Below are 20,609 nucleotides of genomic sequence, written 5' to 3'. Positions count from 1 at the left end.
AAGTCTCTTGTTTTTCACCACCGATGACTCGATTTTATTCATGTAAAAGTGAGGTTAAATGTTGGATCATGGACATCAGCATGCACTACAAAGATGATATATATTTTTCTATTTACAGACACCTGATTAAAGAGAATATGTTCGACTAACCACAACAGAAAAATTGTGTTATGTTGAGAAGGTGGGAAGACAAAATTGCATCTTTAGTGTTCCAATACAAATGCACAGCTAAGTCAAAAGTAAAGTGCTAAAATATAGAAAGTATGTTTAAAAAAAAAAATCAGCTGCGAAAATGTAGATTTACACGATGCGTTTCTAGGATTTTGTGAACAGGTAATATACAAGACGTTTTTGTAATTGGCCACAACATTAGGTACACAAAATAAAGGATAAATTCACAGGTATAATCATATTCAACTCGGGGGGGCAACATAGAATTCTCAGATTTCCTGCGATTCATGGAAATATGTTAAGTTTAGCATTTTTTATTTCCGGTGACAAATTACCTCAGTAAAAACAAAATGTCACTGTTTGCTACATTAGTCACAAACCTTAGATTTCAGTCACAGAAACATATTTTGTAATATTTTCCATTCTGTCAAATAAAGTTTGTTTTCTACGTTCTTACATACATTTTTATATTTGTCCATCAAATCTTTTAAAGAGAGTGTCAACATAAACACTTCCATTACAATATTTTGTATGTGCCATGACTGCAAACGGGCTTTTCTGAACAATATTTAATTTCTGGCCTATATAAGCTGTCAACTTGCTGTCTTATAGGAACAATTTTAAATGGTTCAGGGCTCAAGTAAAAAGCCAGTCATTTTTGGTGCCTAACTCATATTTCCCAAACACAATCATTATCAGAATACTACTCCATGCTTGTCAACAATGTTGATGTTTCAGATGGAAAAAAAAACCCAAGTGATCTCTTGTGGAAAAGCAGGCCCCACTAGAGTTAAGCAACCATTTCTGAGTGGCAAGAACTAGAAAATTAAGAATCAACGAGCAAATGGTTCCTCTTACCGGTCGAAACCCAGTGTGCCAGTATGTACAATGCAAACCAAACCTTACTGGACTGAAGGTACCCGTCTTGGCTGCACTAAAGGGTCTAGTTTGGGATTTTGTGGTCTACTAAGTCAAGACAAATTACACAGCTACAGGAGGAAATGGCTTCATGAAACAAGTTCTTCTTCAATTGAATGTTCCCCAAGGAACCCAACAGTTCTTTGAGAGCTAATTTACAAAAGTCAGCCTCATTTACACCCTGATGATAATAGAAATGACAGTGACCAAAGGTCCATAAGCTAGGAGCTCATCTTAAAAAATAATGTGTCAGCAGAGATGGTGGTAAAACAAAGCACACCTGGACTTACTGTCAAAAAGGGTGGACAACAAGCCAGCGGTCATGGCATCATCTGCTTATAGGATTGATTCGCAGGATGGTCGAAGAAAAAAAATTTGTCCAAGGCTTAAGACCACTGGCAATTGAGTACAACACCAACAAGGGTGGTGTGGACTTGGTCGATCGAATGTTCACCTTACAAGATGGCCCTTTGCACTAGAAAATGGACAGTGCGTGCAGTTTTCCACTTTTTTGACCTGGTAATCCAACTCATAGCTTCAGTGTTCGAATGACTTCCAGTGTTGGGGAAGAAACCACACAAGCTTAATACAACATCACTGAAAAAAAACAATACAGTACTTGGCCATGGCTTACTGGAAATATAACATCTGGTCTGATGGGACAAGGATTCCTTCATTTGGCCCAGATGGTGTGACGCATGTGTGTTCGCTACCAGGTGAGGAGTACAAACATCTTTTTGTCATGCCTAAAGTCAAGCATGGTGTTGGGAATGCCATGGTTTGGGGCAGCAGGAGTTCAACTGGAATTGGGGAGTTGCATTTCATTAGGAAAACACAAACTCAAGCATGTACTGTGAAAAACTGGAGCAGAGAATTATCCCCTCCATCCAGAAACTGTTCCCCAAATACGCTTCTCAGATGACCAAAGCTTTTCTTAAAGGGCTAAGGGTATAAAGAGGATGCACTGGCCAAGCATGTCTCCATATCTAAATACAATCAAACATCTTTGGGCATCCTCAATCACAAGGTAGAAAAGCACAAAACCTTGACTATACCCCAGCTCTGTCATGTTGTCATGGAGGAGTGGAAGCACATTCCAGTAGCTCTGTTGAAATTGATGGCCAGGAGGATTAAAAAGGTTCTGCAAAATCACGGTGGCCACACAAAATATTGAACTTCAAGAACTTTTACTTTAGGGTGTACTCACTTTTGTTACCAAGGGTTTCGCAACTAAAGCTATATTTTGAGTTTTAATAAAATTGTACACTGCTATATAAGCTTTACACAAACTGCCTTTCATTGTGTCAAAGTGATGTTTCTTCAGTGTTGTTCAAGTTAACATTGATAAAATCTCTGCAGAAATGTGAGGGGTGTACTCACTTTTGTGACTTACTACATGTATGTGTGTGTATAAACACCCACATAGTACTATATATCTATTCATAGGAAAACGTTAATAATGTTTGTGTCATGTTTGTCCTCCTACATGTTATTTACCATGATAGGACATTTTTTATAGCGCCAGGGAGCCACTAGGGAGTGCCAAACAGCAGCATTTGGCTTCAAAGCTTGTTTCTGACCCCCAGGCTGGACCTTATTTCAGTTAACTCATTCATGCACACCCATTTGACAAGACTGACTTTTGTGCGAGCATTGCTGCGCAAGCTCCTTTTTTTCCCTACAGTATATTGTTGAAGTTGTATTACAAATGATACACATTAACTCTGGTTTACTTGCTAAACATTGAATGATATCTCCTGGACATTTTCATTTTAATTTCTTTTGTTAGAACGGTAGCAATTTTGCCCTATCTATAGTGTAAGTCAGTCCATGCTTCTTGCAATCAAAGTATGCGCACAACTTGTAACTACACGAGACGCAGCAAACAAGCACGATTATGGAACAGGGAAGATCCAACCACAATTTTTTGGATTGTGGTGAGTGACATGAACATTATCATCAAATGTCAATATTTAAAGGTGGGGTTTATTGTTTGAGGTGTTATTCATAAAGTTCAAAATCATCTTATTTCTAATTAAGTATGTGTCAACAATGCCAACCTGCGTTTAAAGAGCCCTTATGCTTTATTTTCCACTGCATGTATCTCCATGTATGTTACTTTTATCAGAGCTGTTCGGGGCGAAACACATGAGGTTCGAGGGATGGAGGCTGATTTTGACGTCATACGTGTACCCACAGGATTTTCTAAAATATTTCTATTGGTCAGAGTAGCATGAAGAGTCCAAACCTGGACCCCATACAACATGGAAACGTTTATTTAAGGGCATCTAAGAAATGCACATACTTGCACAAGCATCATGAATGAGCTGAGGCTGCCATCACGATTTTAAGCCAAGAGATGGCGGTGGGGAGTAAAAAAGGTTGACATTACAAACAGCTCCATGAAATGTAGAAACAACGTCCCTTTTGGGTAACAAAACCGTTCATGCTTCACTCACTTCTAATCGAGTTATGCCTAAATACGGGGCTAACTATTGTCACTAGTCCTGTAAATGGACAACTCAGAGTTTTAGAAAAAAAAAAAAAAAATTTGTAAATCATATCTCAATCAGACTATTACAGGGATATAAACATACCCTGTCTCATAGGTTTCTCTGCCCGCCCCCAAATAATTGTCTTTGTTTCAATTAAAATGCATTATTTTTACTTATTGTACTTTCACTTTGTCATGAAAAAAAAAATTCTTTGGCAAAATACCCCAAGATCTTTATTCTATTTAAAAACGTCACTCTACTGTTCTTGAAAATCTTGGGAGGATATCCAACTTTATTTAGAAACATTTTTTTTCTTTAAATGATTTCTACTATCGGAGACAAGCCAATAGAGGATTATTAAAATTCATTGTTTTAAAAATCCTTATTCTTGCCTAATGTTTTCTTCAAATATGTGGAAATTTGGACGTGACGCTCCGTCTGGACGGGGAGGTATCACCGCGGAACGTCTCCGTGCACTCGGGGAGAGTAATCGAGCAGGAGGAGTCCCTCAAGGCGGCGCAGCCCGTAGAGAGGTTGAACGTCCTGCAGGCCAAATTGCTCAACCCGCTGCAGGACCAATAATTGTGCGTGCCGGCGCAGATAATGCTGCCGTATTTGCAGCCATGGTCAGTACTGCTGGAGTGCTACGCTGTATGTTGCGCGAATGCAACATAGCACCCTTTACTCAAGCAGCGATTTCTGGAAATGAGTTAGGTGTCGGAGATGTTACATTGGCCGCTGCACTCTATAGCATAAGAGCGGGGTTAATGGACGCTGGAGAGCGAGCAGCTGCCCTTGCTAGGCAGCAGGTGATTGCAGAGGTGTTAGCACCAAACTGGAGACAGGATAACTGCATGACGGAGGTTGAAGCAGGAGCGGAGCTCAACCGCATCTTGGAGAGCCCTGTCAATTTTGCTCGTCAACAGTGGTTCCTGGATGTGGTTTTCCAGATGTCTCCAGGAGCTGCTGATAATAATGTGCTACTGAATATTTACAATCGCAACACTCTGGAATGGGTCGGCACTCCAACTCTGGAGCAAAAGGTAACATTTATCAGAGCAGTAGCCACTCACCCAGCAAGCAGGATCCACGCTCGCTCACCGTACATCGTGGTGCTCCTCCTTGTAGCTTTCTCTACCCGGGGTCAACTGAGTGCTCAAAAGCTGCAGCGTATTAAAAATGATCTCCGGCTGGTTATGCCGGTGCTTGCCGATATGTTGGACGCCAGTGAGATATCAACAACTTTTGCCAATTTCGGGGAGTGTATAGACGACGAGAACGCCCATATCATCTTTAGTAGATGGCTGCAACATGTTCCACGTGCGGCAATACGGTTGAGAGTGCTTTTGAGCCAGGCTGCAGGTTCGGGAGTCACATCCCTTGACATCATTGCAGAGGCATTGGCAGCTCATGTTGATTTTCCATGGCACATGGTAGCCAGACGTTATCCTGACGAGTGGGCAGCTGTGCAACAAGCACTGATTGCCATCGGAGGGAGGATTTATGCTGGCTACTCTAGTAACCTAGGAGCTGTCAGAGCGACTCTATTCCGCCATATCACATGGATATCACGAGAGCTGCTAGTTGCATTTGGCAATGCCTCACTAAAAAACTATCGAGGAGGGGTCGAAGATCCGACCATGGTTGAGGCGGTGAAGTCATGGATTGAACTATACATGGAAGTGAGCGGGGCAGGTAGCGCATTAAGTGAAGCCGAACGTAGTGATCAGGAGTTGCGTTCACTCAAAGAACTGGTCGGTTTTGCCCGCGCCCACCCCAATGTCGCGTACCACTCTGCAGACATGAACGGACACAATAGAGCCACTGTCCAAGGCCAAAATCCCGCCGGCGCTCAATGATATGGGATCAGTCTAACCACCATATGTCATTATTAAGACACATTGGAGTTAACCCAATAAAATAATCTCTTCTCTTTACTATTCATATTTTTCCTTTATAACGTGGCCAAAATACATAATAATACTTCTGAAAATGTCATTCATATTATTTTTTGCTTGTGTACCTAATGATGTGGCTGGTGAAACTCCAATTGTAAAACCCACTAGAATTTCTATAAGAAGAAAAAAAAAAAAAAAAAAAAAAGCCAAAAATGTTCATCATGTGGAAGAACACAGCACTCTGGTCTACTCCAGCAATCTGACCAATCCGCAATTTGTCCTTTCGGATGAAATGTGTCATTTTGGGTTAACACTACAGCACCGTCAGAACCCACCTGACAACGACAACACCAAGAAGCAAAAAGAGTTCATCCGATTCAGTCGAGCGGCTGCGGATCGGCGATGGGCATTGTGTGCAGCACTTCGTCCAAAAGCTGCAGAGCGCGGTGCAGGTGGATCTCGATCCAGCAGGGCGTTTCCTTGATACTCTGCCGGGGGTAGTCGGGCCCCCAACCCTTCACAAAACTCATGCGCAGGATGCAAAGACGACGGAGGTCGTCCACGCCTATGCCGGCCGCTGCCGACAGACCTGCAGGCAAACGTAGGCCACAATGGAGCGATTTGGGACCAAAGCGGGCTTACACCACTGCTGCTATTTTGCAGTTTAGTGCAGCGATTAGGGCTGCAACGATTAGTTGACATTGGTGACAGAAATCGATCCCTGTTTTTTCGCCGGGGTTACGTTCCAAAAAAGGTATAGCGATAGTCAAAATCCGTGAAGTAGGAACCTTTCTTTATATATTAAATACTGTGATAAATAGAAACCAAATTTTTAAAAAATTGGAGCCTCAAATATTGGTTTCATAAAAGTACTGTACTGTCTAAACTTTTAATTTAACAAGTAACTTCTGTACTGTCAAATTTTAAAAATAATCCTTCTGCTTTAATGCACAACTGTATTGATTTAGGACACGATCCACTTCACACGATACTTTGTCACGATTATGTGGACTTTACAATCACCAATCCGAAAGCCATACAGAATTGGACCAAAAAATTAATACAAAATATGTCTGAGTGACAAAAAATTAAAAGCCTATATGGTATCTATATTCATTGGCCATTGAAAAGAATGTGTCCGGCTTTACCCTCTATAGAAATTATATATTCTTCCATTATTAAAGATTTGTAAAAAAGCGCCAGGGAGCCATTAGGAAGCGTCAAAGAGCAAATTCAGCGGGTCACGAAGCCCAACTTTATTAGCGATAGAAAACATTTTCCTCGGCCTTTTTACCCCAGCCACCAGTGCTTTTGTCTGTCCAAAGCCTTGCCGCGCAGGCAACCAGAAGCAGAAATGGGGTGGAATGACCGTTTAGGCAATCAGAAGACAAACAATGTACAGTGAAATTCCAGAAAGTAGCAAAACCGCGATAAGTAAACCTCGATAGAACAAAGGATTAATGTAGTAGACAATAAATTTCATTATCGACTATGGTCACCAGACATGAATGAGGCATCTCTTCAAGAGTACAATCTATGCTGAGAGTAACTTGTGCGCAATAGAGTCTCTGTCTCGAGCGTTATGCCAGACAGCCGATCAAACGTATTTGAAATTAGATGCATGCAGTCCAAAGAACGACCATTTGACTGACAATAAACTGCAAATACATTTTTTTCGGGATGTCAAAAAATATGCGGACATTCCTTGTAAGTTAGATTTTGTATTGTGTGCATCTTTTACAGAGTAGAGGATAGTACTGTGGTGCTTCATTCTGTCGCGTGGCGCAGTCAGAGGTTACCCATCATCCACCCCGAAGAAGAAATTCGGCTTTTACGTCCTAGTTTGTGTGCAAACATACTACATGTACTGTATCTCCAGCGCGCTAAGAACTTTGACGCTTTTATTGTTAATAATCTCCTGCATCCATTCAATATGGGTGGTGTAAAGTGTAAAGAAGAGGCAAGCAGTTTTTTTAAAAAAATGAAAGTGAAATAAGAAAGCTTGATGTGGTTGAGAAAACTGTCGGAACCCTTTTTTTTGTCCACTTTTTACTATGGACGAGAACCTCTTGAAGCGCATCTTCCAAAAGTTAAACTCAACTTTATCTTTATAGAGCATATCATTTTTTGAAATGTTTATTTTTTTAGCACAAAATAATACAAGTTATCCAAGCCATAATCATACTTATAAAAACCTTAAACATACAAAATATAGCACTGAGGCAACTTACGAATAAATTCAACTTACGAACGATAGTCCCGAGCGTCTGTATATCCTTATCGTTTGTGTTTTGTGACATTTTGTACGAATCCGCAGTAAATCCAATAATATATGTATTTTTCATTGGACCTATTTTTTCTTGTCTTAATCATCATTTGCCACATCAACTTCATGTAAAATTCAATTAAAAAAAACATTATTCGATTATTCAACCAATCGTTTCAATAGTATTTGACCAGTCGACGAATAAAATAGTCGTCAGTTGCAGGCCTAAGAGCAAAGAGAAAAACCTCCTCATAAAGGTTCAAACTTACTAATAGCAGGAGCGATGCCCCCCACTGAGCCGGGTCCGGGGATGTTCCCCGCCACGGCAGCTGCCTGCGCTGCAGCTGCCGCTTGAGCCGTTGCCGCCTGTTGCTGCATTTGCCTATGACACTGACGCAGGTCGAACACCTAACACGCAAAAAACATACAGAATTAGACAAAATGACAAGCTAACGCTAGCACAGACAAGTCTACTTCTCAATCAATTCTTTAAAATGATGTTTGCATCTAGTCTACGGTTTTCGACTTGACCAAGAGGGTAACAAACAAATACCTCGAGGAGCAAAAACTCTAAATTGAAAAATCTGAAGCTTTTACAAAGGAACGTGATTGCATTCCTCAGTAACGAGTACTCGGATGAGTTATCGATAAAATTTAGTAGCTGTACTGTTGTGCCTTATCGGTTCGTTATTACGGTACTTGCTGACATTGAATTGTAGTATCCTCCCATTATTGAATACTGTTATTATCCAAACAAGCAAACCTAAAAATTGGCACCCAAAAATCGTTACACAACTCTCGTGTTTGCATTCATTTGATGAGAGAGTTGTAGAACCGACACAAAAGGTAAAGTGAACCTGCCCATTTACTGTTGGATGCATGTTGTGTACTGAAAAAACAAAGCAGTCCTAGCGATGTGGAGATGCTGGACCAATATTGTGAAAAGAGGCTCGAGTAAGTAAAGATGAAAGTATGAAAGGTGGAAAGAAGGAAGATTGAATCTGGATTCTGAAATGTTTTTGACCTTAATGTAAGCGCTTGGATAGATCTTGTGGACAGCGTCACCAGGCGCTCGTCCGGCTTCGCGGTCCAGGTAGTAACTCTGCACAAAGACGGCGTGGTCGCTGAGGCAGCGCACCCAAACGTCACCCTCGCCTTTGCATTCCAGCTGCACGCCTTTGCCGATGTGAAGCCTGAAGGACAAGCCAAAGCTTAGTAAAGACTCTTGTACAGTACTTGTAAAGACTAATTGATTCTAATTGATAGTATTTTTAAAGTTACACTCCACATTTATGCAAATATGTTACAAAAATTTCCATGCGCCCGAGGACTACAGAAATTTAGTCTCAAAGTTTCCCATCTGGTTTCCTGTACAGCTGTGATGTCATTGAAAGAACAAAACACTTTCAAAATGGCAAATCCCAATGAAACAACATGTGATGCGACCTCTGAAACAGACACCAACTGTGGTGAAAAGATTGCATACTGCTCATTTCTTCTTGGAGGTAGACAATTAAGCCTTTTCGTTTGTATTTTTTAATTCTGTCCAGAAGGCTCCCCGTAAGCGTTGGAGGTCCCGAGGGCTTTCTTGTTTTGTTTGCTCCCGTTTGGTGCTTGTTGGCGGCCCAGCGTGAGTTGTTCTGCCGCCTAGCCTGGCGTTAGTCAGTTTTGTTGAGCCCCTTGTTTTATTCATGGCCAATCTATGCGTTTATGGCAGTTGCCACTCTTCGTTGTTGGTCCCTAGATATCCTGGCTGCTCACTGCATGTTTTTTGGTCGACCAGCTTCCCGCTTTTCTGCCGAGGCTGCGGCCGCATTGCATTGATCAGTTCAGATTAGCGCCCCCATTTGGGAATACCTTTAAAAGCAAAGTAAAGTTGTCAAGAAAGCGAGTGGGCTCTACCTGGCTCTCTCGATGGCCTCCGTGCGATGGACATTGCTGAGCTGGCCCAGACAGAAGCGGTCCCCGCCCGATGGGTCCACGTAGCCGTCTACAGTTACAACCGGGCACGACGACGGCACCTTGAAGGTCTCGCCTACCTGCAAGTCCATCTCGAAGTAGGCGATTGAGCACCAGTAGTCTGGAGCTGTAGCACATTCAAACCAATCAACTAAGGACAAACTATATTGTCATACAGAGAAGTATTCAAAAACACCACTTATATGTAGTAATTCAAATGCAATAGTTAAATGAAATGGTTACAAATTACACCATCTTATTTCCTCCCATTCCAAAATATTCCATCCAAACTCCTTTAAAGAGAGGTCAGACCGCTTACATTGTCCCTTATCTACACCAAAGACAAAAAAAAGCTTAAATGACTCACCCCACAGACAACCCCAAAAAGAAACCTCTGGTCACTAAATCTCCTGATTTAGGGTTAGGGTTAGGTGTTTTGGCATAAAATTTAGGATTTTTTTTTCTCAAATTACAGATACATCAAATATATAGCAAAACAATTATACGCAGGGTTCGCACACCTTTTTCATGGCCAAATTCAAGCACTTTATAGGGACTTTCAAAGCCACTTTTCTAATGTCTCCAGTACCTATTAAAGATAAAATCTGGTGTTAATCATGTAATTTACAGAGCCACAAATATATCTGTGATTCACAAATGCGACTTTTAATCTTGCGTGTGCATTTATCCAAATATTTTATTATTAGATCTTGAGTAAATCGCAAATATATTACTTTTTGAGACAATTCTCTCCCCAAGTAGGTGATGGGTAAATAGGACAGTAATATTCAGTTCTTCCCATTACAATTTTCTAACGGAAATCGCTACCATAATTATTTTTGCATGGCGCATGAGTGTCCATAATTTATTTGTAATCCCTGCACATTTCACAGTGCCCTGTTTTTATGGAGCATGAACCTGTTCTCTTGAGCGCGACCCGTAGGGGACAATGACATTTCATAGGACAATGCCATACTAACAAATGAGAGCTGCCCTTAATTACGAGGAAAGAAATGCCACGCAATGCAAGGGAAGCCTCCCATAGAACAGTGTCAGCGTAATTTTGAAGCAGACTTGTTGAGAAACATCACAATAATTTAAAGCATTTACAAGCATTTCACCTTTCAATACTTGAAAACATGTTAAAATTGAAGCAAATTTAAGGATTTCAAGTACCCGTACGAATCCTGTATATAGGTTTATAACTATTTTGATAGGTGGTGGACCCACAAGAGTGGACACTGGAGACAAGAATGGCACCAAAACGGGAGTAAGTTTTATTTTTTAATCATATTTTAACATTATATTGTGATTATTTTGGTTTGTTGGGCCAGATGAAAAAGGCTGATGGGCCCATAGTTTACAAAGCCTTGCTATAAAAAAAAAAAAAACAGTCTTACCGGGATGGTTTGATATGGGTGGTTGAAAGGCAAACTCGTCATGGACTGACCCTGTGGACAATATTAAAATGTTCAAAGATCAGTTATTTCAGACAAGCCTAAATCAAAGTCATCGTTGTGTGCTGACTCACAGTAGTGCGCCGGCTGAGGCATGGGAGGATGGTGCTGCAGGTGACCGTTGCTATGGTGTGGCGTGTTGGGAGGGAAGCTGCTGTTCCGTGACCAGACGGTATTGCCACCTGATAGTGGGGAAAACGGAAAAGCTCAGCATGATTTGTTTGAATCACAATTTATCTCTTTTGTTTGAATAAATTAAACATGTTACACAGGGATCAGAATGGAGATTTTCATTTTCAGCTGAAATAGCCAGGGTCCAGGGGCCGTAGGCCCCGGCCAGGTCCAGGGCGGAGCCCGGTGGGGGGCTCAGGGGGGCTAAGCCCCCCTGAAGCCAACAGCATTTATCTTATTTGCTATGTGAAAATTGCACTAGAATGAATTAAATCCAACAAAACAGAAACCATGTATTATATATATATATATATATATATATATAAATTAAAAAAATAATAATATATTGACATTAAAAGCATTTGTAATATTGAATATGATAATGATGATACAAAATAATTTATTTTAATCATGTTTATAACAAATTTTAAATTTTGTTTATCCTGTTCTAAATATTGTATAAACACAAAAGATAAAATCATTTCATAAATAAATAGATTTATAAATACCTCAGATTGGGATTTTCTGTCACACAGGGGAACCAGTGGTTGACTGCTGCTAGTATTTGAAGTGGAAGGATTTGGAACGGCCAATAATGTTGAACCGGTGGTGTTACTGTTAGTTTCACTGCCGATTTTAAATGCGGATCCGAGTGCATAATTTGATCGCCGGCAAGCTATTTTTGTTTTGTGCTTGTTCATTTTAGCATGATCGATCAGTGCCACACAACCTCGCGTACCATAATTGATCAGATCGACACAGTATAGACACTTTGCTTTCCCTGGAACATCAAACTTTGCGATGAACTGGCTCAAAGTTTCTGTAACTTCCTCGATCTTTGCGCCGATTTTAACGTTTACTGTGACAGTCTTCTCCAGCCATGACCACTTAAATTTATTCTTGATTCTTTTATCAATGTCGGAGACAAAAGCCTCGTCTTCTTTTCTTAGTATTTTTATATTTACTTTTTCAAACACTCATTTCACCGTTTGAAAAGACCGGAAGGAGCGCCATGTTTGAGAAAGCCAATGCTCTGAACAAAAGCTCCGCTGATTGTTTATCAGCGAACCTATCGACCAATGGTCTACATGCTAACTTGGGGTGATGAAACAGTCACGTATCATACCTCACCCCCCCAAAATATTTTCTCATCGAATTTAGACGATTTACGGGAATGACCTTTGGGGTTCAAAAACAGCGGAAATCCGCGGATCCGTGGAAAATTCTGATCCCTGGTTACAAATGAGGAGGATGATTGCTTCTGTTGTTTTTGCAAAACAGAAAAGGGAAGCTGATGTTTTCTTCAAATATAAAAAATTATTAGGATTTCCTCGGGTTCATCATCACCGCATGCAAAAAATGTATTTGCAAAACAAATATTGCAGTTTCGTTCTAATTTTGCTGATTAATAATATCATTATTGGTAAATATTAATAAAGTAAATAATGAATATCAAATATGTTTAGAAGACAAAAAATTCAATTCTTCTGTGTGGGTTCAAATCCAGCTACCGGACTTCCTGTGCAGAGTTTGTATATTCTCCCCGGTTTCCTCCCACATTCCAAAGACATGCATGTCAGGTTAATTGGCCGGTCCAAATTGTCCCTAGGTGTGAATGAGCGAGTGAGTTGTCTGTCTCTGTGTGCCCTGCGATTGGCTGGCAAAAGGTTCAGGGTGTCCCCTGCCCACTGCCCGATGATTGCTGGGATGGGCTCCAGCACCCTACTGAGGATAAGCGGTGCAGCTAATGAGATGAGAAAATAATAGATGAAAAAAAAATCATTACAAGAGTGAAGTAAAAAAGTAATGTAAGCTCATAGCCTTCCCAAAAACATGCAATGAATTTCAAATTGTGAAAAAAACCCCAAAACAAATAAAATTAGGATAACCACCAAGGGTTTATAAATGAAATTGTCTAAGCGAAAAAAAATAAATTAAAAAAAACAAAACAAACAAACAAAAAGACAAAAAACAACAACAAGGAAAACAAAAAAGACAGCCGAGTTGACAGAATGCACAACAACTACGATGTTAAGTCACTGGTACAAAATAGCTACATTCTTAACAGTAATTACAAAGTTAAACGAGATAACTCCAAAGAGTTGCTGCCTTTTGAAGGCCAAAGAGTCTCACCAGCAGATCCGGTGGCGACAGTGGGGAAAGATGACGTAGAGGCAGAAGTGGATGCTTCAGCCGGTGGGAGCATGTTGGTGGGCGCAAATAAGTCTGCTGGTCCTGGCCGGCCACCTGATGGAGGATGCTGGATGGTCTGCATAGAGCGGCCCTCGTCCATGGGGGGCAGACTCTGGGGGCCGTCAAAATCGTGCTCATCTTTGACCATAAGCGCCGAACCAGGCCTGGAGCCTGTTAGATTTAGTCCCGATATGTCTGGTGGGGGGGAATTAAACCAAATTTGCAAAATATTAATAAATGAATACATAATAATAATAATCAAAAAGACAAACAGACTCTAACCTATTCCAGGCGAGACGACCCGCTCGTAGTGATAAGGGTTCACGCACACGCTGTCGGCCTTGAGGTCGAAGGCATACTGGCAATATTTCACATGCTTGAGCTCATTCTTGTGCAGGTCAGGCCAGCGCCACAGCTTGGCATAAACCACATGTGGGAAACCTTTGCGTCCAGCCACCTGGAAGGATAGACAAAACACAAACAGGTTCGTAAGATAACACTTGCACTGGTATGATATGAGTTCAAGTATCAGGGTAGGTATAAAATCACTTCTTTTCATTGTCTATTACCGTTATAAACCAAGCGTTATTTTTCCACTTTACCGACATAAAACATTTATTTTTCCAAAACAAGTTTGACAGTTCTCATCATTGCAGACCCCAGAAAGAAATGACACTCCCAGATGACATAAGGAAAGGCATAAGAACTCAATTCATTAGCACACTATTTTTACTCACGGTGTCCAAAACACAGATTTGCAGTCTCTCCACTTGTGTAACAAAAACATCTTGGTTTACATGTAAACATGTAAAAAAGCTTGAATAGGATTTTGGTAAAGCAGCGATTTTCAACCACTGTGCCGCAACACACTATTGTGTCGTGAGAAATTATCCAGTGTCACTTTTTAAAATTTTATAAAAAACACACGGCGAACAACACAGACGAAAAGCCACCATCACATGCCTAAAAGGTGGAGAAGGCAAATAAGAAACGCACGCTGTAAGAACAGCAGGTAAGCTTAACCTGCTCAGCTTTTGAAGGTCGGAGCACGCGACTGACAAAATAGTCACAAGGAACCCAGTAACATGGTGAGCAAAGTTAAAATTTCTCCTAGCAGAAATGGTCAGTATGCAATGGCTGTTAATTACAATCAGTGTCTGTTTCAGAACTGCCTTAAATGTTGTGTTAATGGCATACGCCATGTTGAACGTGTTGTGTTCCTTCAAGGACGTCACATATCTAGAGACAACAAGTCACTGAGGTCTACTTTGAGACTAAATTTATCGGGTCCCCTGGCACAATGACATATTTTCTGCAAATATTATGTCATTGTCAAGTGTCTGTGCTGTAAACACTGGGGGTATTATAAATTATATTGTAATTAAACATACTGTTCAGTGTCGTTTTATAACATTTTTGGTTAGTAGTGTGCCACAAAATCTTTCCAATGTTTAAAACCTGCCCTGGCTCAAAAAAAGTTGAAAAACACTGTGGTAAAGGACTTTACGTTTTCTGTTTCTGTCTCTTGCATTATTTTTTCACACACAGAGTTCCTACAGCTTAAAGCAAGTTTAATTTAAGACTTTTTAAGACTTTAATGCCTATTACAACAAAGTTTAAGAGCAAGTCGACAAAAAATAAAAATAAAATATACAATTCAAACCAACAAAAAGACACAAATATTTCTTGCACCCACACATTGTGCTTGATACACATTATCTGGCAAACTTTTAGCCGTGGCGAAAAACGCCGGACAGCCAGTTCTCATTAAATGTGCACTTTTTCATAGTCCAAAGTAAAACGTCTCCGTCCAAAGTTGCGATGTGTATTGTGGGTATACATGCATCTGCTCTTAAAATCCTGACTGAAACCACATTATCGTTTTGATAGTTCCGTTATTATGGTCACACAATGTAGCCAAGAAAATAAATCGGTGTATTATAAAAAAGACAAATTGATAAATGTTATCAAATCTCTCTCATTCAAGACAATCTTCTGTGTTCACATTTTTAAGATTTTTGAAAATTGGATTTGAGACATTTTAAAGCCAATTAAGGCCTTATTTATAGAGCAATGATTTCAGTGCCTTCTAAGACTTGTCAAGGATCGGCAGGAACCCCTGCACACAGGGGAAGCATCAGAATGCACCATGTAAATCAATTTATCTGGCTCTATGAGTAAAAATAGTGTGATCATGAGATAAGGTCTAAAGCCTTTTGGTATGACATCTGTGCGGCTGGTGGTTCTAGTGGTAGAGTGTCGGAGCCCTCACCGCCACAATCAGGATTCCGAACCCGGTTGCATTGCAATTTTGACAAGCGATGAATATTGATTGATCAGTCATCACCCAAATCCTGAACCATATCGTAACATCTCTTCTAGTAGTGTACACCTATAAATACTGTATGCAATTCCAATCTTATCCACCTTACCTGTATAAGGAGCACTTTGAAATTTCTGAGCCATTTTAGGTTTTAAGGAGTGCCTTTTAGTCTGGAAAATAAAGCACTTCTTTTTCAACAATCCCACCTGCAGTCGTCCATCGAGTGTCCTAGGGATGGTGACGCACTTGCTGGGATGAGCGCCGTTGGTTGTGATGGCGGTGATGAGCGAGTCCAACTCGTCTTTCTTCTCCTTGAGTTTTTTTACCAGGCTCTCGATGGCGCGCTTGGCAAAGCTCTCGCTCTCGCCGCCCTGCCGGTGGCACATGAGGCTGTGCACGATACTCAGGCAGGCGTCGTTGCTGGTGGGTGTGTTGGCGATGGACATGTTGGCTTTCAAATATGAGACACACTGCGACAGGTGGGCTTCTTCAGGTCGAGAAACACACCATTAGGAGGCTGATGGGAGAGAGGATACATCAGATTCGATGAGTCACTTCAAACTGTCTTCTTTCAATCACAAGGAACAGACAAATTAGCAATCACAGTTTTCATTTGAAGCCACTGGTAAATTAAATGCAGTCAATGAATTTAAGATATATTTCTGAATGTGTTCATCTCAGAGAAAAGGCGAACAAGCATAAAGAAAAGATGCTAAGTCTAAGTAGGAAGCTCAGATTTGATGGTGAGTACATTTTCTAAATACAACCTAAATGTTTTCCCCTTATCTTATAAGCTTTTGACCATTTCAAATTGCGTACGCAGTATAACAAATTCTGTACACAATTTGTTTCAATATGCTTCTTACAACAAGCGATACTCAAATTAGTGCAAGTGTGAGGATGAATAACATCCATCCATCCATTATCTGCACAGTTTATCTTCAGTAAGGTCGCGGGGGTGCTGGAGCCCATCACAGCCATCCTCGGCCAGTGGGCAGAGGACACCCTGAACTGGTTCCCAGCCAGTCACAGGGCACACAGAGACAGACAACTAACTCACTCGCTCATCCACACCTAGGGACAATTTGGACCAGCCAATTAACCTAACATGCATGTTTTTGGATTGTGGGAGGAAACCCACGCAAGCATGGGGAGAACATGCAAACTCCACACAGTAGGTTCGATCTCATGACCTCACAACTGTGCCGCGCACGCGTTAACCACTGCGTCGCCTTGCTGCCCGAATCAATAAGACATTAATATTTGTTTTTGTTTATTTGGTCAATAAAATAACCGCATGTACATTAATCCTCTTTGTTTTTAGTCCACATCAGGGGTCTCCAACCTTTATTAAGCTGAGAGCTACTTTTTGATACTAATTTGCTCAAAGGGCACCTAGTTTAATATGCACTTCTACAATAATAACTTATGTTATTATTAAGTTCTTATCATCCATTGCAACCTGGTCATCATTTTTTATTTTTTATTTCATATGATAATTTAATTGAATTCTTTTTTAATTTTATTGTTTGGTAATGCAACATCAATTGCAGCCTGGTCATCCTGGAAGGGGGATTACCTCATGTGCGGTCCCATCTCAAGGTTTTTTCATTTACCCCATAGTGAGGTTTTTGAGTTTTTCCTTTCTCTCGTGTATGTTTTAGATCAGGGGATGGTGTGGTAATAATCGGTAGTTTGTGGTCTGTGCAGCCCTTTGAGACTCCTTGTGAATGAGGGCTATACAAATAAACATGACTATGTTATTTATTGTTAATAGGGTTATATAGACTCAGCCAACTACTACTAACAATTATTTTACTAGAAGATCACAATGATCCAGGACTAGTGAGCAGTTTTTAGATCAGATAGATCAGCTGTCCTTAGGGGTGCACCACGTTGGAAACCCCTCGGCTGCCGTGCTGTGAGTAAATAGATGTCGCATTGTGTTTGTAAGGTTTTGTATCGCTTAATAAGGGCAGAAGCTGACAGTTATGATATCTCAGAAAACGAAAGTGGAAATACCAGCAACATAAAACGCATGGCAAGCGGACATTTCGGACATCTGGGCTTTTTTTGTGGTAGTCGAAGCCAATCAATTGTCGCTATGTTGATTAAGGGACAAATATAAACCATTTCCATTAGTATTTGTAGTCGAACCGTATTCTTAATATCTAACTGACGTCAGGGTAACAAAAAACCTCAAAACGTTTTAAGGACAGACCGTTGAGCTGAATTAATAATTAAAATTTCATCCGCTGGAAGCCACTACGCTAAACGGAAGTGACCGCTCCTACACTTCAAAACAAAAGCTTTACACAACATGATGCTGAATCCTCAAGTAGAGGCTTCGACTAAAAATATCAAAATTACATTTTATATTTACAAAGACTTAGCATATTTTAAATAAGTGTGCAGGTTTATATTATAAATACATTTCCACGTGTCGAAAGTTTTTACCACTGTAAGGTTAACCGGAATTAGAAAAGCCCCTTAGTATTCCTTGACTGGTGCTTAAAAACATTAGCTTAGCTACTCACTAAAGAGGCGCGCTCTAACACAGATTGATGAATAACCCAATACATGTTTTGTTCATTTTGATGAGCTATATTCGAAATAAGATTTATCGTACTGTTAAAATAATTTTTATATATGACGCCAACACTTACTTTTCCGCAACCTTGCGCTAGCTACAACGGAGGCGCTCTTTTTTCCTGTCGTGTAGATTTCTGCCTTTTTCACGCGAGTTGGTTTTCAGATTTACAATGACAAAAATGTCCTCAATAAAAAGTAATATCGTCTCCTGAAAGACGGAACGATATGGTGGAAAGAAAAAAAATCACAGCCCACTTGGGTAAGTTCTCATCCAGTGCCTTTTGATTCTTCTTCGTCTTTATTTTGTGCCATTCTGAAAGCTGGTGCATCCGGCGCAATAGCGTCTTCTAGTGCAAAGGGAAGCGAACTACAGTTCCAAATCAAATTAAAATACAGTGAACATAATGAAAGAAATATGTATACCGTATATGACACACCCATACCTCTCAACCTCCACGGCTTTATGCCCCTACAAACTGTCGTATTTTCCCTTACAAAATACAAAATAATCTTACCATATATTTTTTTTTCAAACGTGTTTATTTATGTAGTTTAACAAGTTATGTTGTACTGTACATGTGTTTCGTTTATTCATATATCCATCCATCCATCCATTATCTGCACCGCTTTTCCTCAGTAGGGTCGGGGGTGTGCTTGTTAATTAACATTTCGTTGAGAGATCCTGAGTTCGAAATGAATGAGGTTTATTATAAAAAAAGTTCAAAAATTAAGTAGCTTGGACGTTCACTGTAGAAGGAAAAAATACATGCAAATGTAATTAAGTAGAATAATACATTCTCTTATTCAAATTATGAATTCATTTTCTGCATTAAATTACTGTCAGTAATATCCCGATTAAAGGGACAACCACAAACCTGTATTTTTTCTTTTTCTCCTTTTATACTTCCTTTTTTTCTTAACTTATTTCTACAGCATAATAATTCGTAATATAATGCATCAAAGCAAGTGAGCCGTTTGAGAGTCGGCTCACTTTAATGAGTTGAGCCGAAAAAGCCGGTTCTCTAAACAGAGACGGACTTCCTTTCACTACATCAGACCGCTCGCTTCGTTTGCAACGAAATCAACGATACCGAGATAGAGGCTTCCGTGGCGAACTCGTTTGACTTGATTGATTTGCCGTTTCGTGATAGTCTGTGTATACCGGATGTTACCCATATTTGAAAAATTTGCATTTTTCCGTACAGATTTTCTCGTACGTCGTACACGTCTTAAAATGCACAATAAACGTATTTTGTACGGCAAAACCGTACAGGTTGACAGGTGACACCAAACATTGTACATTACATAATAGTTCTTTTGATTAGGGTGTATAGAATTTATTATTCTGGTTTCTGTTTACGATCTTTTAAACATGAACTGCATTGCACTAACAAGATTAATGCAGCAAAATGCCAAACACCTTTGGGGAAATAACTTTATTTTACTTCACCAATGTTGCTGGAATGTAGATGATCTGCAAAATATCCTAGGGTTCTATCTGCACTCTCCACTTTTACTTTATTTCAATTCATTGGTTTTATTATGTTTTATCTGTGGTTTTAATGCATTTTAAAAACCACGTTTTAAATTTTTCAATGTCTTTTTTCTATGTTTTAACTGCAATTGTGTGTTTTCAACCTGTCTCTTTGCCATTTCTGTAAAGCACTTTGAATTGACTTGGGTATGAATTGTGCTATATTTATTCTGGTTTATGGTTAAATTTTTCCGAAAATTGCTTGCTTCATGAGGGAGTAATAGGTAATCATCCACATATATAAATGTTTATTTGGAGAAACTCCAAAACAGAGGGCGGCAAGTCTGCGGCACAGTTCTGAGGTCATGGGTTCAAATCTGTCCTTCCTGTGCAGAGTTTGCATGGTTTCCCCGCGCCTATTTCCTCCCAAATGCCCCCAAAACACGCGTGGCGGGTGAGTTGATGACTTCAGATTGTCCCTGGGTATAAGGGAGCGTATGAATGGCTGTCTTTGTGTGCCCTACGACTGGCTGGCAACCAGTTCAGGGTGTTCCCTACCCAGCCGAAGACAGCTGAGACGGCCCCTGCGACCCACATGAGGGTAAGCGTTGCAGATAATGAATGGATGAATGGAGAGAGATAAGCACTTACGCCTTGAGTTTATGCTCTCCAGTTTCATGCATTGACCATCA

The 20,609-nt window shown here is 40.3% G+C and overlaps 1 protein-coding gene across 1 annotated transcript; it reads right to left on the bottom strand.

The window, feature by feature from the left end:
• Positions 1–7: 7 nt before the first annotated feature.
• LOC148365674 (SMAD family member 4-like) lies at positions 8–18,729 on the bottom strand. Its single transcript, XM_088336076.1, has 10 exons — positions 18,518–18,729; positions 16,058–16,368; positions 13,811–13,985; positions 13,469–13,723; positions 11,239–11,346; positions 11,108–11,158; positions 9,651–9,834; positions 8,773–8,941; positions 8,018–8,156; positions 8–6,071 (listed from the first exon to the last, which is right to left on the bottom strand). The coding sequence occupies exons 2-10, from the start codon at positions 16,295–16,297 to the stop codon at positions 5,860–5,862; spliced, it is 1,533 nt and encodes a 510-aa protein (XP_088192202.1). The 5' UTR covers positions 16,298–16,368; positions 18,518–18,729; the 3' UTR covers positions 8–5,859.
• Between the last annotated feature and the right edge of the window lie 1,880 nt (positions 18,730–20,609).

This window comes from Urocampus carinirostris, chromosome 5 (assembly GCF_059441175.1).
Source record: "Urocampus carinirostris isolate Australia breed hairy pipefish chromosome 5, RoL_Ucar_1.0, whole genome shotgun sequence".
NCBI lineage: Eukaryota > Metazoa > Chordata > Actinopteri > Syngnathiformes > Syngnathidae > Urocampus > Urocampus carinirostris.
Note: the sequence above shows the minus strand (reverse complement) of the source record. Positions and strands in the feature narration are given on the sequence as shown.

What these genes read in the sequence shown, in the direction of transcription:
- LOC148365674 (XM_088336076.1), bottom strand. Translation starts at nt 16,297, where the DNA reads ATGTCCATCGCCAACACACCCACCAGCAACGACGCCTGCCTGAGTATC. An exon ending in ACCCATATCAAACCATCCCG is followed by an intron (nt 9,835 to 11,107) that starts GTAAGACTGTTT and finishes AATGTGCTACAG; the next exon opens with CTCCAGACTACTGGTGCTCA. An exon ending in GAGGCCATCGAGAGAGCCAG is followed by an intron (nt 8,942 to 9,650) that starts GTAGAGCCCACT and finishes CTTGTCCTTCAG; the next exon opens with GCTTCACATCGGCAAAGGCG.